Source organism: Penicillium digitatum, chromosome 6 (assembly GCF_016767815.1).
Source record: "Penicillium digitatum chromosome 6, complete sequence".
Taxonomy (NCBI): domain Eukaryota; kingdom Fungi; phylum Ascomycota; class Eurotiomycetes; order Eurotiales; family Aspergillaceae; genus Penicillium; species Penicillium digitatum.
This window is the reverse complement of record NC_089389.1, coordinates 98124-115072: the sequence shown is the minus strand read 5'-3', so window position 1 is coordinate 115072 and position 16949 is coordinate 98124. Positions and strand designations below refer to the sequence as shown.

The following is a 16949-nucleotide window of genomic DNA, read 5'->3' as shown; positions in this document are numbered from 1 at the left end:
ATATTCGACTCTTCGAATCGAACAAGAATTATGGGGAATGCGAGATACCCTGAATTTGCCATGTTGCCTAAAGGAAGACCCCCATCCCCTTACCAAATCATTCCAAATCATCACCACTGCGTGGAACGATGTCTGGAGTAAAGTTAATGACCAAGAACACTTCGTACAACGCAGTCGAGATTGTCTGGACATCTCCAAGCAGAGCAGGTTGCTCGAGTCGCGTTGACTGTCCGTGATTTTGTGATTAACCCATTCACAACGAGGTAGGGCAGCTTTCCAACACCGTTCCATGGATGCGCTGCTGCAGATTGCCCCTGTCAGTGCCACCGCAACCAAACCCAAAGAGGAAAGAAAAGGCGTCGAATGAAAACCCTTAGGGTGAACCAGCTTCCATCTCGCATTGTCATCGACCACTCTAGCCGAACGACGGCAATTGGATATCCAACCACGAGATCTGGTGAGTCCCACGTTGCGTGACATGAGATTGCACTGGACATCTGTCATGAGTAAGAAAGCCCCCTGTAGTCTTTTGAGTTTCAAGCTCTGGATGAGATGCATGGCTCAAGGTCTAGGTCACGGCGATGTACCCTTCCTCAACGTTCACGACCCTATTGACGGTCTTCAAAGACTTCCATTCAGCAACGAGTTCTACCCAGGAGCTTTCTGAACCTTTACATCAGTCACTCTGACAAGACAATTTGTCGTGTGAGACCGTAGCGTACTGTCAATTCAAATGTCTTGTAATTTTTTAGCTTTCAATCCACAAAGAACCGGTTTTCCCCCTCAAAAATAGACACCCTTTATTTGATGAGATGGCCTTTAAGTGTTATTACAATTAGGCCACTCTTCAAGCAAGGTAACTCCGGAACCAAAAAATTGGTCCATATGCGAACATCGCGATCTCGGGACAATTCTGCTGAAGGTCCTCTAGCAAGATGTACAAGTAACGAATCACGCATGTCGATTGCTTAGGAAATTTGAGATGTGTAATACTGTATGAAGTTATGCTAGCTATTGCCATTGAAAGGGGAAATCACGGACCTTCAACAACGTAAGATATTCCAACCACTCTTCATCTTAATGGTTATGAACCTGACTTATCTAAACTACAAGGTCTTCAATCTTCCATCAACCAGATTCCTCGCTAAAGACCCTTACCCGTACAGCGTAGCTAGCTTAGGCGTTGTTGCTCAGTACAGAGTAGTCATGCTGACCTTGTTTAACTACTCCTCAAAGTGTCCATATGACGTTCCGCTCTATATATTTACATCAGGGACAAGGGATTAAATACGGCTGAGTCAGATCAAGACGTAGATTCTCTTTCATAGCGAAAGCAGGATCTGACAACCATGGAATCTTAGTAGCCAGTTGGATGAGCCCCATCACGAAAATGTAGACGGATTTAATTTAGCACGTTCATCCATGAGACATGGAAATTGAAAAAACCATAAAAGCGCACCAAATGCTTCAACCGACATCTGATCCATGGGAGGTCGGATTAGCTGTATAAGGTTTGATAGAACTCTAGGTGTGCAACAAGGTAGGGTACTATCAACGAATATGCATTGTTTTGAAATGACTCGAACAGAAATTTCACAGGACAATCTGACTAATCTCAACATGCACTTTTCATAGGATTCACGATGTGACCGTCCGTAGATGTTCCGAGGGTTTTCATGCCCTTTTTTCAGCCATGAACTGCAATATAGTATTGGACAAGGTCTGATCACCCGTAGGAGGCTCGTCAAAAGGAGATTCGCCAAGGAGATGAGAGGAGGACCAGCAAAATGCTGCACAATAGGACTAGTCTTGCTCCGTATTGAATTTGGAGCTATGAGACCCATAAAAACAAGGCTCGGCAAGAAGTGCCTCGCCTTGTGGTGTGGGGCTTGTCTTGGCCGTTTCCAAAATCGATTGTTCAGTCTTCCATACGAAGGAACAGTTTTTGGCTTAGATTTTTAATTTGCCTTCACATTAGTTCGGTTCTTGTAATTATAGTAACAGTAAACATAGGACTTGGAAACTTGGGTTGTTCAACTTCCAAACTTGGCCTACGAGACCATGTTTCGTACACAGTCACGTGGTACGTCCCACAGCTATTGACACCTGAGGCAAATAGGGCAGTACTGGGGTGAAGAAAGCGGTGTGCTTGCTTTGCAGGGGATGGTCACATGACTCCCCCCCCCCCCCCCAACACTTCTCGTTGGACCAATCACAAATCCGCCCTCATCCCGTTACCGGGATTGAGCCCTACGACTTTGGCTTTCCCCTGTTGCTATGATCAAGAAAAGCAAGTGAAAATATTAAAGTGGGAAGTTGATCGCAGTTGTTAACTAACAGGCCCATTCTGAATTGTGTTCGCCAAAATCTCAGAAATGGAGGGGTACGAGCATCCGTTGTTCCCGTTTAAAGAAGCATACTAAGGCAACCATACAATAGGGTGCCGAAAAAAGGAAAGAAGGCGTGTACCATGTGCCGCCAGCAAAAGGTATTTGCCAATGAATCATCCTTCGCAAAGACTGGTATTAACTATAGTAGGCTAGATGCGATGTCTGGCGGGATGAGAGCATACCATGTTCCCGATGCCGCAAACGCAATCTTGAGTGTACCATAGATGATAGCTTCACAAGAGAGCACAAGCGTCGGTAAGAGCCCAGAACCGAATAAGAAGCAAGGAATCCACCTCTTACAGTAATTTCTCCAAAGCCGATACATTGCCTTAGAACACGAGAACGAGCAGTGGCGCCAACAACTACGGACCTCCCAGCAGTTGAACCCCGATTCCGTGCCGAATTTTCTGTCCACGGCGGCAACGGAACTCGGGATACAGGCTGGACTGAAGTCTGATGTTCAATTAAACGTTTCGCAGGATTTGCCGCTAGCCTATCCCCAATATCATCTTGCGCCAGCGGTCACCACACCGGGTGTGATGACGGAAGGGAATGATCTGACAAAGCCCCGTTCACTGAAAAACGTTTCCGTTGCAGGCGGAGAGATCAACGATCTGTACCAATTGTAGATGGCTCCTAAAGTTTCTGATCAGTCTGTTTCTAACATGTCACAGATTCTTCCGCCACTATGCCTCGTTCCTCCCTGTCCTCGATGCGCAGACCAAGCCGAATTCCTACTACACGCAGTCTCCATTCCTGTTCTGGGCTGTCATCAGCGTCGCCAGTCGGTCATATTCCCGAAACCCGACTTTGCACACTGCCCTGGCCCAGGAGGTTACAGAACTGGCATTTCTATCAGTCTTGTCAACGTGTGCGCCATGGTATACCATTCAAGGACTGCTGCTCCTGCTGACTTGGCCATTTCCCAAGGAGAATCGTCCAGATGTGACATTTCCTCTTAGCGGAATGCTTTTGCATTTAGCAATGCAAAATGGGTTTCATATCCCGATGTCGAGCCATGAATTTTCTCGAGGGAAGATCCCGGCGTCATCCGACTTAGACATGGCCCGGCGCTCGGAACTCTGGGCTCATTGTGTGCTTGTGTATCAACGGTGTGTCTCTTATTCTTTTTCAACCGTAGCCTGGTGAAACTACCATGCTGATTCATTGTAGATCTTGTGTGATCAAAGGGCAGTCTCCGCGAAATCTAGTCAGTTCAGCACAGGATACCATCCAACGCCAAGTGCTATTTGATAAGATTGCTCCACATCTGGTTCAGAAACTCAGATGCCAGGAGGTCGTTGGGAAATGCAGCGAGGCAGTTCTGGAGAATGGAGTTCGTGCCATGTCGCTGGATCAGGAGCTGGCACTCGACATTTTGCTGCAGAAGTATGAGGGGGAGGTAGACGACATCGCATTGCAGGCAGTAGTCGGTTTGTTTCTAACATGGAACCCTTCGGCAATGATCCATCCACTAACGCTTGGTTATGTATCGCAGGCAACGAGAGGTACCACCTTCTTCTTTGCCGTATGGCAATCCAAAGCTTCCATTTTTTCAAAAATCAAACACTCGTCTCTAGCGGATGTCTTCCACGTCTTGTCGTCACCGCCTGCAACTTGGTAGACTATGTACAAGCCTTAGCGGATCGTATGGGTTCTCTCTTCATGGCACCTGTTCAAATAAGCTTCGGTCTACTCTTGGCTTCGATGTCGCTGTTGCGGATTCTGAAAAGCGATTATGCCTCCAGCGGACTCGACACAAGCCGTGCCCAGGCCTCTTTCTTCGCCACCATCAATCTAGCAAAGCAAATGTCCACCGACAGAAGCGATACAGCTGCTAAAATGATCACGGTTTTGAATCAACTCTGGAATAGCAGCAAGGCATTCCGCAAAGCCGATGGCTCGGAATACACCGCACTTCGGATTCGCAGTCGCCTGATCCTCAGTCAAATTTTGGACGCTGTCTGGTGGTGGCGTGATGAATATGACCCCAACACGCGCGCTAAAATGCAATTCACGGAGTCTGCTGAGAGCGTTTCCCGAACTAACGCCCTTCCGGGTGCCGAGGTAGCGCGTGCTATAATGGGAACAGATCCCGCTGGGGGGCCTGTTGGGGAGATTCTTCAAAATGTGGGTCCTCTGCAAGGAGAGTTCCAGATTAACGAGGATTACTTCACAAACTTTGAGTGGCTGAGTGATGAGATTTTCCCATTTCCTCCGGATTCGTCGTTGGCAAACAATTTGCCGTGAGTGCAGAACCTGACTGTAGACCCCATCCTGAAGGGACCATTTTACCATAGAATTTTCATACTCCAGTCGAAGTGAGACGGTGTTGAGCAGGGTTTCGGATTACGAAGGGCGTATTCGGATCACAGACTACTCCGTACGCCCTTCGTGATCCCAACTACGGAGCACGGAGTACTCCGTGCATGACTATGGAAAAAGCCTGTTGGACGGCCCAGTGTCTAAGCCAAGCTGCAGCTGCCGATCTCGGCCAATCGGCAAATTCATCTCCACGTGCCCTCTTCAGCGACATTCAGACATGCTTCCGAACTACAGGTCCCGCTTTGAGATGTTGAAACAAACATCTGACCAGCAAATGCACACTACCAGCTAAGCCTCAGCAACCATGGGCGCTATGGCACGCAGATCGTGTTTTACGCGTGGCCTGGCAATGCAGACCGGGGTTGAAGGATTATGCCTTTTTAACACTCCACTTGGTGCAGTCCGCCAAGTCTTTGCCTGATAAAGCGATTGATGCGATGGGGCTAGGAAGCTTGGGTCGGAGGATTTCCGGCAAATTAGAGATGGAGTCGCCACTGGAGAGCCCACGTGTGTTTTTTCCGACAAGGCAGTAAGTGTTAATCGAAAAGCATTTATCTGGAGTGCATGGGTAAATTCCTATAGCACTTTGCTGGGCATCATATATTATAACCTGGGTACTGAACAGTGGCAGAGCTGTTCAAGTAGGCGGTCAAGACCACTCGAGTCGATGGACTTATCCCTGTTTTAACCTCGGCTCGCACTTGTCTCTTACAAGCTTTAGCCCAGCTTTTTACCTCATTCTCCTTGGTCATAAAATTCAAATTTACCCCAGGTTGAAGATCGCGTAGGGTTTACAATTCGAAGAAAATTCCAGGTTGGTGTGGAGTACTCCGTAACGCGGCACTCTGGTTCCATTCACGTTTTCACATAACATAATATCCATGCAATCTGCGGAGCATCGGTGGCAATTCTTTATCCTGTCACGCGATGTACCTCCCATAATTTGACAAATCTTCCCTGTGCGAGCCAATGGGGAACATCGATTATAAGCGCCTAATTCAAACATCCTGGCAACTCCGTGGACCTCCGGTTTGAGACATGCGGGATTCGAAGGCACTAGTGCAGCACCGACCTTTGTTACTTTCGGAAGGTATCCAGCTCAATCACGCAAACCATGTTGTATGTTGTATACGGAGTACGGAGTAGAAGCCCGCTAGAAAAGTCTCTCCGCACTGTTGAGCCATGCGGATGACACATCGTTTCTCGGTGCTTATTTTTCTCTACATGAGCTATCGTGATTTTTTCTTTTTTTTTAATCTTTGCCAGCTGCAACACTAAGACCAGGGTATTCCGGAGGATTCTGAGGGACTCCAAGGGACTTCCGAAATCTCAAACTGCCTTCAGACGACGTTGGACATTTGATATGACCGCCATTACGCCGGGCCGATAATCGCCTAAAGTTGTCTGATGTCCAGAGATAACAGGCTACCGCCGGTTGGTTTTTAATCATCGCTAGAGGGAATAGTCTCTTGGCATCTCTTGGCAATATGCCATTTCCCCGAAACTGAGAACTAGCTCCGGAAATGGGCCAACCAGGCTTGAAGACCAGGGACTGGTTGGTTGGCCACCATTTTAGCTGCTAAATTAGTGTGAACGCTAAGTCAAGAACGGCAGGCTCGCCCTTTTTCCTCCGTGTACCGGCTTGTCAATTACAAGCTTCGAGCAGATTGCTTCCGTCTCTTGGAATTGTGCTCCGTACGGAGTGAGCAATGCAACCAGTACTTCGTATTAATTTTCTACGAGAACGAGAGGTTAAACAGAATGTATGATATTATGCTCCACACTGACTTCCTAGATATTGTCGCGATCAAGGAGTCCTCTATTATCTTTATCCTGAAATGCCCTGAAACACGATCCGGACTAGATCAAGTCGTCCGAGGCAGAGTCAAAAGCAACCAAGGAACGCCACCAAGTTTCGAGGTGCTCAAGATACGAACGTACTTCAGGTCAAACATAAGCTGTATACATAACAGGTCTGTGAGCTATCAACCCAAATCAGGCCAAAACACAATATGGGATGACATTAGTGGTGGCTGCTTCTTATATGCAAATTGCCACTTGCCGCCAGCCACTCCAGTCTCGTGTCTCTGGTCCACCCCATCTCTCACTTCACTCTTGACCCCTGTCTCTCCTCCCCCACTTCCTATTTTCCATCAAATCAATTTCCTTGGCTCACCGTTTGGTCTCATCTCCGCTGGGTTGTATCCACTTCAGGATAAACCTAAGATATCCTCTTTGGACGATAAGGCGGAGCTCCGACGGCCTTGTCTTCGACCAACTACAGCCAGCTATGACCGGCTATGACCAGCTATGACCAGCTATGATCAGCTTTATATCACATTCAAATCCCCACTGTCGATGCTTTCTCTTCCTCATTTCACCCTCCTTGTGAAGTTGACATCTGTGCTCCACATCTTTCCTCATGGAGAAGGACGAGTCTATCGCCGTCACCACCGGTGCGATGGTTGACGAGACCGCGCCCGATGAGAGCCTCAAGAAACTCCGCGACCTCAAGAACCACCACCACTGGGATCCTAACATGCCCGAGGATGTGGTTGAGGAGCTTGATGAGGCCTTGCAAACATCCGACAAGAATACCCAGGAGGTCATCGCTCAGGAACTCCTGGAAAACTCCCCATACCCCGAGGTTCGCTCCGCTGTGCCGAATATCGACGAAGGTGGACCTGTTAACACTATTCGTGCCTGGGTGATTGGTATGCTATTTGCGACTATCGGTTCCTCCCTAAACATGTTGTTCTCCATGCGCCAGCCCTACATTGTCATCCCCTCTTATATTGCACAAGTTGTCGCTTTCCCAGTTGGGAAGGCATGGGAAGCATGGATGCCTAACTACACTGTCAATTTCTTCGGCTACAAAGGCCAGCTCAACCCAGGTCCCTTCACCAAGAAGGAGCATGCAATTGTGGTCATCATGGCAAACGCCACATTCGGTGGTGGCGCCGCCTACGCAACGGATGTCCTCTTGGCCCAACGTGCCTTTTACAACCAAAATTTTGGCTGGGGATTCGAGATCCTGATGTGTATTTCCACTCAAATGCTGGGCTTTGGTATGGCTGGCTTCTTCACTCGCTTCCTAGTGCAGCCCGCCGCCATGATTTGGCCCTCCACCCTGATTAACACCTCGCTCTTCGCTGCATTGCATGATCACACCAAGCCTGATCCCAAAAAGGTCGCTGGCTGGTCGATCGGCAAATACCAGATGTTCCTGTATGCCATGATTGCCTCTTTCTGCTGGTACTGGATCCCCGGCTACATTGCGCCATTCCTGAGCGTCTTCGCCTGGATCACCTGGATCAAGCCCCAGAACGTGGTCATCAACCAGCTCTTTGGTGGAGCGAGTGGCCTTTCGCTTCTCCCAATGACATTTGACTGGACTCAGATCTCTGGGTTCAACTTCAGTCCCCTCATCGCTCCTTGGTATGCTATCTCCAATACGATGATCGGCATGTTCCTCTGGTTCTGGATTGTCACCCCCGCCATTCAGTACTCCAATCTCTTCTACGCTCAGCACCTACCCATGAGCGACTCGAGCAGTTACGACAACACCGGTCATGTGTATAACGTCAGCAAGATTCTCACTCCGGAATTTACTTTTGACAAAGCAAAATACTCGAACTACTCCCCTCTTTTCCTGTCAACAACGTTCATGTTGTCATATGGGCTGTCGTTTGCCAGTATCATCGCTGTGCTCGTTCAAACCGGTCTTTTCAACGGTGCGGATATCTGGGCTCGATTCCGTCGCGTCGGAAGAGAGGAAGAAGATGTTCACGGCCGTCTTATGTCTCGCTACGCTGAAGTTCCCCTCTGGTGGTACTTGGGCGTTTTCTTGGCCATGGTTGGAATGGGCTTTGGTGTGATCCTAGGCTGGTCTACTCACATGAGCTGGTGGTCCTTCATCATTGCTCTGATCATTTCCGCGGTCTGGTTTATTCCTATTGGCATCGTTAAGGCTGCCACCAACATCGACATCGGCCTTAATGTCATCACCGAGTTCATCATTGGTTACATGCAACCCGGCAAACCGATGGCCATGATGCTGTTCAAAACTTACGGTTACATCAGCATGTACCAGGGAATGTATTTCTCACAGGATTTAAAAATTGGTGAGTTCCGTCTGTGACTATCTGATCTCGATTTGTTATACTAATCTATTCAACTAGGTCACTACATGAAGATTCCTCCCCGTGTGACATTTATGGCCCAGATGGTCGCTTGTCTGTGGTCATCCTTGGTGCAGATCGCCACCATGAACTGGGCTCTCGGCACCATCAAGGATGTATGCGACAGGGCCCAGAAAAACCATTTCACCTGCCCGAACGGTCGTGTGTTCTTCAACGCCTCCGTTATCTGGGGTGTCATTGGACCCGCCCGGATGTTCTCCATCGGCCAGCTGTACTCGCCTCTGATGTACTTCTTCCTCGCCGGCGCCATCCTCCCTGTTCTGATCTACATCGGCGCCCGTTACTTCCCCAAGAGCCCCATCAAGTATCTCAATGCCCCCATCATCTTCGGTGGAGCTGGTTTGATTCCTCCCGCCACCCCTCTGAACTATCTTTCCTGGGGCATCGTCGGTTACATCTTCAACAAGTACATCCGTGACCGCTGGCGCGGGTGGTGGATGCAGTACAACTATGTCCTGTCCGCTGGTCTAGATGTTGGTCTTGCTCTGTGCACCATCCTCATCTTTTTGGCCCTCAACTTGACGAATACCAACTTCCCCGACTGGTGGGGTACCAGGATCGCCACCAACACCATGGACATGGCCGATACAGCCATTCGGGACCCCGTGCCCGAGGGCTCGACCTTTGGTCCCGCAACATGGTAGACAATCGGACCTGGTACCTGTTACTTTTCTTCCATTGGCAATTTTAGAAGCCAACTGCGGTTGGAGTCGGGGCAGACTACAATTCTTCGGATGTCTGTTTAATTCACGTCAGCCACGAATAGTCACGACATGATAGTACACTCTAGCAATGATTTTTGTTTCTTCGAACATTCTGTATTTAATATACCCAGTTCATACATCTGAGGCTCAACAAGTACCTAATAATACAGCAAAGGAACTAAGTCCTGAACAATGTATCTCTTCTCACTTCTTTCCATGGTTCTTTTTCTTCACTTTTGCCATGATTTGTCACATCAACAAATGGTATCCTGTAGCCCCCGAAGATAGTTTCAATGCGTAAATAGACCGAAAGAAATATGACACATGTACACGCTCAACAGATTTCCGTTATTTGACATCCACCGGGACCAAAATCGAAATCGAAATCGACAAGCCACAAAAGCAAAGTCATCAGGGACTCCACGGTAACAGACTTACTCCAAGACAAGCACAAGCCCAACCTAGCCATTCTCATTGAATCATGATGAATGGTAGGAAAAAACGGAAATCCAAGATCCTCCTGTGTCCACACAATTTCAACCTTTCGAATCCCTACTTTACCGGATGTCTATACTTTTCTATGCTCCAAAATGGGATTTCCGCTCAAACCCGACGGCGACGCATACCAACCTGCAAAGCAAGCGGCTTGCGCAGGAATCCCTCACGTGTCTCCATAGGTCCATCCTGGTGCATCTCGAACTCGAAAAGTCGGAACACAGTAGCGCAGATGACGAGCAGTTCCATTTCAGCGACGTTGCGACCGACACAGGCGCGAGGTCCGTGGCTGAAGGGGATGAAGGCGGCCTTTTGGCGGGCGGTGAGACGCTCGGGACTCCAACGCTCTGGGACGAATTCCTCGGCGTCTGCACCCCAGATCTCCTTCGAGCGGTGGATCGTGTAGCTGGGTACGGAGAGAACGTCGCCGGCTTTGAAGGTGCGTCCGCAGATCACGACGGGGGCGGAGCCGGCGGGGATCTCGCGAGGAAGGCCCATTGAAGATGTGCTGTGGATGCGCATCGTTTCCCAGATTACCCATTGGAGGCTGAGGATTTGGTAAGTTTGGGGGCAGGTCGTTTTCAGGGTTGGTGAGGTGTGGGCTTACTAAGGGATCTCCTTTACCATGGCGTGCGTGGGAACTTCAATGTCCTTGGGGAGAGCTTCGTCCAGGGTCTTGTGCAGCTTGGGGAGAACGTGTGGGGTGATCATGCACCAGTAGAGGATAGCGCAGGAAGTGTTGGAGGTGGTGTCGGAACCAGCGATCAGTTGGGTCAGAGCCTCGGCAGTCAGTTCAGCGCGTCCAAGCTGGTTACCGTTTCCGTCCTTGCCTTCCATGAGGCGGGCGAGCAGATCCACACGGGTGTTGTTGGCCATGACCTCCGGCTTGAGACGCTCGCTGACACGCGCAATGGCGATACCGGCAAGGTTCGCAACGGCTTCCATACCTTCGTAGAAGAAGCGGTCTGGGATGTATTTGGCGAAGGGGATGAGAGATGGCATACAGCCCAGAGCGGCGGACACTTCACCGCGTCGGTTCAGAACTTCGACGGCGGCAACATACTTGGGAGGGTCCTTGGGGTCCAGGCGCATCTCGGCAATATCCTGGCCCTTTTCAAGCATACCGAAGGGGGCACCAAAAGCCAGGTCACCGATGATATCGAAGGCCAGGTAGTTGAACCAGTTCAGGGCGTCGAGGCTGACATAGCCAGTCGTAGGGTTACTCTGGAGATCAGATAAACGGTTCCATTGCTTCACAAACTCCTCAATGTTGCTGTGAATATACTGCTCGAATTGACCAATGGATTTGGCGCTGAAGGTGTGGGAAACAGTCTTGCGCTTGCGGGAGTGCTCAGCACGGTCACGGGTGTTGAACAAGCCACGGCGGATAGAGACAAAGGCATCGTAGAAGTCCCTAGGATATTGTCAGTTTGGGTGCGGCTTTTCTGGCTGCAGCAGAGACGCACGCTTTCAAGAAACCATTGCCGTGTCCATAGACGCCCTGAATAGCCTCATCGTCGGCAATAGAGACTTGAGTCGGTGAAATGCGGACGAATGTTCCATGCTTCTTGTGGGCCTCGTCGATCACTAGGTACTTTTGACCACGACGGGCCTGCAGCAGTAGCCAAAAGTTGGTGAACGCCGAAAACCCGGCAGATGGAATAGCACGCAGATGCGACTTTTGCACGTACGGAACCAAGTAATAAGCTACAACAAGGCCGACAAAAATCAACGGAATATTTTGGAGTGTCACAAACATGGTGCCGTGTTGTATAGGAGTGTTGAACCAAACAACTCGGTGAAAAAAAAAAGGACCGGCCCGATGCAAAAAAAGGCAATGCCAATCAATTGCAGAACGTTCAATTGAGAGGAATCAGCTCAGACTCATGACCAAACGTAGAATGTCGAACTTGTCGAACTTATTTATGAGAAGAGCAGTCAGTGTTCCTCAAATCATCCCCGAGGGTATGTAAAAGCAACGGGAAGCAATTTCGGTAGTGTGGAGTTGAGTGGCTGGCGGCGAAGATCCGTGACGAGTGCCGTTTCAAGCCTCCGAACCTCTTGCTCCACTAGTTTCGGTTGTTAGCTTGAGGAGTTCAGGCAAATCAGTGGTCACAAACTGGTGATGGTTTATCTCAATTCTCTGTCTAGTGTACATCATTGGATTTTGATTTGCTGCAAAAGAGTGTGGAGAAAAATCTGCGCGAGAGGTTGTGAATGAAAGGTTGATGAGGCCAAAGCTGTGACTACACACCAGGGGGCCCCCCCTGGCCTTCCAGGTGATTCGATGCCTTAGGCATCCGCCAAGACTTCGTGTGTGCCTTAGCCATTTCATTACCTTACCACTTCCCGATAACCACCCACTTCTCTCTTCCTAGTACCATACTACATTTTTTTTGCGTATATAACCGTCAATATAGTGAAATATTCGATATAGATAAGTGTTACCCTATGAAGATAAGACGAAATAGCCCTTGAAAGGAAAAAAATAAGGTAGATTTAAGACAAAACTAATAGTTATTTACCAATAGACTACATACTATTAGTATGATACTAATAGTACTGTCAGGGTGCGGGCTGGCAGGACGGTATGATAGGAGATGACTGGCAGGGACAGGTCGTAACAGATCAGATTCCCATTGACAGGCAGGTACAGGCAGGGGCAGGCTAATATACAAGACGTAGCTCGAAGAGCTACAACAGGATCTAGAACTGAAGTTCAGATAAACAGGTCGGAGATCACGTGCCGTGATCTTCCTCTAACTAAGCATCACGGTTCGCACCGTGACAGCTATAGTGTTACGGACCTACCCGTCACCAATCAGTGGTGCCCCACCGGGTACACAGATGGGCCACCAAGAGCCAATAGATCTATCTGTCAGCAGATCATGTGCAACACCGTATACCCTGGCGTTCCCAGGTATCGAAGGAAAAGGAAGTCCCGATCATGCTCACTGAGCAAGAGCATGATCCACCCTGAGTTGGACTAAAGTTTGGTGTGTATGTACCTCGATACATCAGCAACACCCTTTGGGACAACAAGGACATCACGTGACCGTGACCCCAGCAGTGACTCCAGGAGAGTCACCCAGGGAGTAGGAAGCGAAGAACTCTGAAACGTTTTCTGTCTCAGGGTGGCACCATTGAGGCATTTGTACCTATCTCAGGGTGGCACCACACATCTCGACAGATATACAAGGACACTCCCTCATGTACTTAGTTTAGTTCTTCGTCTTCAATTATACATTGTTACTTGTGTTTACCTTTGGACTATGTTGACTCGTTAACTATATCATCACTTGACAACACCTACGAGCAGACCAATACTGCGGTATAGATCTACTCGGTGCTCTACCTGGCATCGTTCCCTGATACCCTCAAAAGGACTTAGGCTGGATAAGACTGTGCGCAGCAACAGCTCGGTTGAGAGACCGATCGTTGACGTTGGAGGATCAGCACAGGCAAGTATAATCAGGGAAGCTCCAACATAACTGTGACCAGTTAGGCAGTGCGTAACACTAAAGAAGGCCTCTCAGTTCTTAAAGCTTCTTAATTAATTACTAAGCCGGTTAAATCGGTTAAAGCGCCTCCCTCCCGCTAGTAGAGAAGGTGTCACGGTGTGAACCGTAATGCTTAGTAAAAGGAAGATCACGGCACGTGATCTCCGACCTGTTTATCTTGAACTTCAGTTCTAGATCCTGTTGTAGCTCTTCGAGCTACGTCTTGTATATTAGCCTGCCCCTGCCTGTGCCTGTACCTGTCAATGAGAATCTGATCTGTTACGACCTGTCCCTGCCAGTCATCTCCTATCATACCGTCCTGCCAGCCCGCACCCTGACACTACGTAGCTCCTACCCCTAGGAGTTGACTGTCTGAAAATGTCTGAACCGCCCCGAAAGCCCCCGAACTGAACTCTGGTAGACCCGGTCCTGAGCAGACCGCTACCACCGAAGAACCGCCTGCTACCGCTGAAGAACCGCCTGCTACCACTGAAGAACCGCCTGCTACCACCGAAGAACCGCCTGCTACCGCTGAAGAACCGCCTGCTACCACTGAAGATCCGCCTGCTACCACTGAAGAACCGCCTGCTACCACTGAAGAACCGCCTGCTACCGCTGAAGAACCGCCTGCTACCGCTGAAGAACCGCCTGCTACCACTGAAGAACCGCCTGCTACCGCTGAAGAACCGCCTGCTACCACTGAAGAACCGCCTGCTACCGCTGAAGAACCGCCTGCTACCGCTGAAGAACCGCCTGCTACCGCTGAAGAACCGCCTGCTACCACTGAAGAACCGCCTGCTACCTGTAAAGTCCCGTCCGAGGAACCTGCCTGCACGACCAACTGGTCTCGAGAAACGAGACATTGCAGCCGTATCGCTAGCTGCGTGTGCTGCGTATGCAAGAAAGAAATACAGCATGTTCGCAATTACAACCGCGGACATCGAGACTGCACTGAACCCCAAGACCGACACTGAACCTGACCCCGTGTCTGCACTGCCTGAAGAGTTTAGAGACTTCGCCGAAGTGTTCTCACCCAAGGAAGCCGAGCGCTTGCCACCCCACCGATCATACGACCACAAGATGGTCTTACAAGAGGACAAACCCTTACCTTTTGGGCCCCTCTATCCCATGTCCCGAAATGAGCTCGAGGTCCTGAAAGACTGGATCGAAGATAACCTGAGGAAAGGGTTCATTCGGCCCAGCTCCTCGCCCGCTGCCTCGCCTGTTCTGTTCGTGAAGAAACCCGGCGGAGGTCTCCGCTTCTGCGTGGATTACCGTGCACCGAACGCAATCACTGTTAAGGACCGTTACCCGTTGCCGCTGACCAAGGAAACCCTGAATAACCTGAAAGGGATGAAGTTCTTTACGAAGATTGATATCATCTCTGCCTTCAACAATCTGCGAATTGCGAAGGGACAAGAATACCTGACTGCCTTCCGTACGAGATTAGGACTGTTCGAATCTTTGGTGATGCCATTTGGTTTAACTGGAGCCCCCGCATCCTTCCAACGATTTATCAACGACACGTTACGAGAGTACCTGGACTGTTTCTGTACTGCTTACCTGGACGATATCCTGATTTACAGCCGCACGCGTGCGGAACACATAGAACATGTACGAAAAGTCCTTCAGCGCCTCCGAGAGGCAGGCCTGTTCGCAAAACTATCGAAATGCGAATTCTGTGTGTCCGAGACGAAGTTCCTTGGTATTATCATCGGTGAAGATGGTATCCGTATGGACCCCGACAAGATCGAAACGATCGTGAACTGGAAAACACCGACCTGTCTGACTGATGTGCAAGCCTTTATTGGTTTCGGCAACTTCTACCGCCGCTTTATCAGAGACTTCTCGAAAGTCATCGCCCCGCTCGTGAGACTCACGAAGAAAGACGTCCGTTTCGAATGGACACCTGTCTGCCAGCTGAGCTTCGAAGCCTTGAAGAAGGCGTTTACATCTGCCCCGGTTCTGAAAGCGTTTGACTGGTCCAAGGAGATAGTCCTGGAAACAGACGCGTCTGATTTTGTCTCTGCCGGTGTACTGTCTCAGTACGATGACGCTGGAATTCTGCACCCTATCGCATTTTTCTCGAAAAAACACTCCGCCGCCGAGTGTAACTATGAGATATACGATAAAGAACTGCTAGCCATAATCCGCTGCTTCGAAGAGTGGCGTCCCGAACTGGAGGGCACACCCTCGCCCGTGAAGGTCATAACTGACCACCGCAATCTGGAATATTTCACGACAACGAAACTCCTGAACCGCCGCCAAGCCCGATGGTCTGAATTCCTGTCCCGGTTTAACTTCAAGATCACGTACCGTCCCGGAAAACAAGGTGCAAAGCCCGACGCCCTGACCAGGAGGTCAGAGGATATCCCTAAAGAGGGGGATGAGCGCTTAGCGCATCAGAGCCAGACTGTTCTGAAGAAAGAAAACCTACAGATAAACGTCACAACACGACAGAGAAACGGAGTCACTACAACCACTCCACCTGAACTGCCAGACCTGCCCGAACCACCATCTACGATCAAGGATTTACTGCTGGAAGCCTACAACCAAGATAAAGTAGTACAATCTATCCTGGAAGCGTTAGACAAGAACGCTAGCCGTCACCCTGAGATTACACTTGCCGACTGCGAACGAAGAGGCAACTACCTCTACTACCGGAACCGCTTGTACGTCCCTGACAACGATGAACTGAAAGCTGAAATACTGCGCCTGTGTCATGACAAGCCCACCGTGGGACACCCTGGCCGGTCGAAGACCTATGAACTGCTGTCCCGAGAATACTACTGGCCTAGAGTATACCAGTACGTGAGCGACTGGACCAAGAACTGCCACACCTGCCGCCGTATCACCCCCGCCCGAGAAGTCCGTCAAGGGATCCTGAGACAACTGCCCGTACCTGAGAGAGCCTGGCAAGATATCAGCATGGACTTCATCACGCACCTGCCCCTGAGCTACGGTTACGACGCCATCCTAGTCGTGGTAGACCGTCTGACCAAGATGAAGCACTTCATACACTGCAAGGGAACCTGCAACGCTGAAGAAGTCGCCCGCCTGTACACCCGTCATGTCTGGAAACTGCACGGCCTGCCGAATACCGTTGTATCTGACCGAGGACCCCAGTTCGTGGCCCAATTCTGGAAACACCTGACAAAGCGCCTGCGAATCACCAACCTGCTGTCAACCGCTTATCACCCGGAAACTGATGGCCAGACTGAACGCGCGAACGCCGTACTGGAACAATACCTCCGAGCGTATGTGTCCTACTTACAGGACGACTGGTCTGAATGGCTCCTGCTGGCCGAATTCACTGCAAACTCTCATTACTCC

General features: G+C 49.9%; 4 protein-coding genes across 4 annotated transcripts; 3 read left to right on the top strand and 1 right to left on the bottom strand.

Annotated features, from left to right (window-relative positions):
• Positions 1 to 2375: 2375 nt before the first annotated feature.
• On the top strand, positions 2376 to 4640 carry Pdw03_5090 (Protease inhibitor I4, serpin; the record flags this gene model as incomplete). The annotated part of the gene is made up of 7 exons (XM_066100944.1): positions 2376 to 2383; positions 2440 to 2488; positions 2539 to 2645; positions 2707 to 3015; positions 3065 to 3502; positions 3564 to 3823; positions 3889 to 4640. The coding sequence occupies 7 exons, from the start codon at positions 2376 to 2378 to the stop codon at positions 4638 to 4640; spliced, it is 1923 nt and encodes a 640-aa protein (XP_065957884.1).
• Positions 4641 to 7137: 2497 nt separating this feature from the next.
• On the top strand, positions 7138 to 9561 carry Pdw03_5089 (Tetrapeptide transporter, OPT1/isp4; the record flags this gene model as incomplete). The annotated part of the gene is made up of 2 exons (XM_014683730.1): positions 7138 to 8839; positions 8897 to 9561. The coding sequence occupies 2 exons, from the start codon at positions 7138 to 7140 to the stop codon at positions 9559 to 9561; spliced, it is 2367 nt and encodes a 788-aa protein (XP_014539216.1).
• Positions 9562 to 10224: 663 nt separating this feature from the next.
• Pdw03_5088 (Cytochrome P450 benzoate 4-monooxygenase, putative) lies at positions 10225 to 11875 on the bottom strand (the record flags this gene model as incomplete). The annotated part of the gene is made up of 3 exons (XM_014683731.1): positions 10225 to 10663; positions 10724 to 11530; positions 11583 to 11875. 3 exons carry the CDS (start codon positions 11873 to 11875, stop codon positions 10225 to 10227), a joined length of 1539 nt encoding a protein of 512 aa, XP_014539217.1.
• A 1870-nt stretch (positions 11876 to 13745) lies between these two features.
• Pdw03_5087 (Allantoate permease) lies at positions 13746 to 14590 on the top strand (the record flags this gene model as incomplete). Its single annotated transcript, XM_066100943.1, has 2 exons — positions 13746 to 13804; positions 14038 to 14590. The coding sequence occupies 2 exons, from the start codon at positions 13746 to 13748 to the stop codon at positions 14588 to 14590; spliced, it is 612 nt and encodes a 203-aa protein (XP_065957883.1).
• Between the last annotated feature and the right edge of the window lie 2359 nt (positions 14591 to 16949).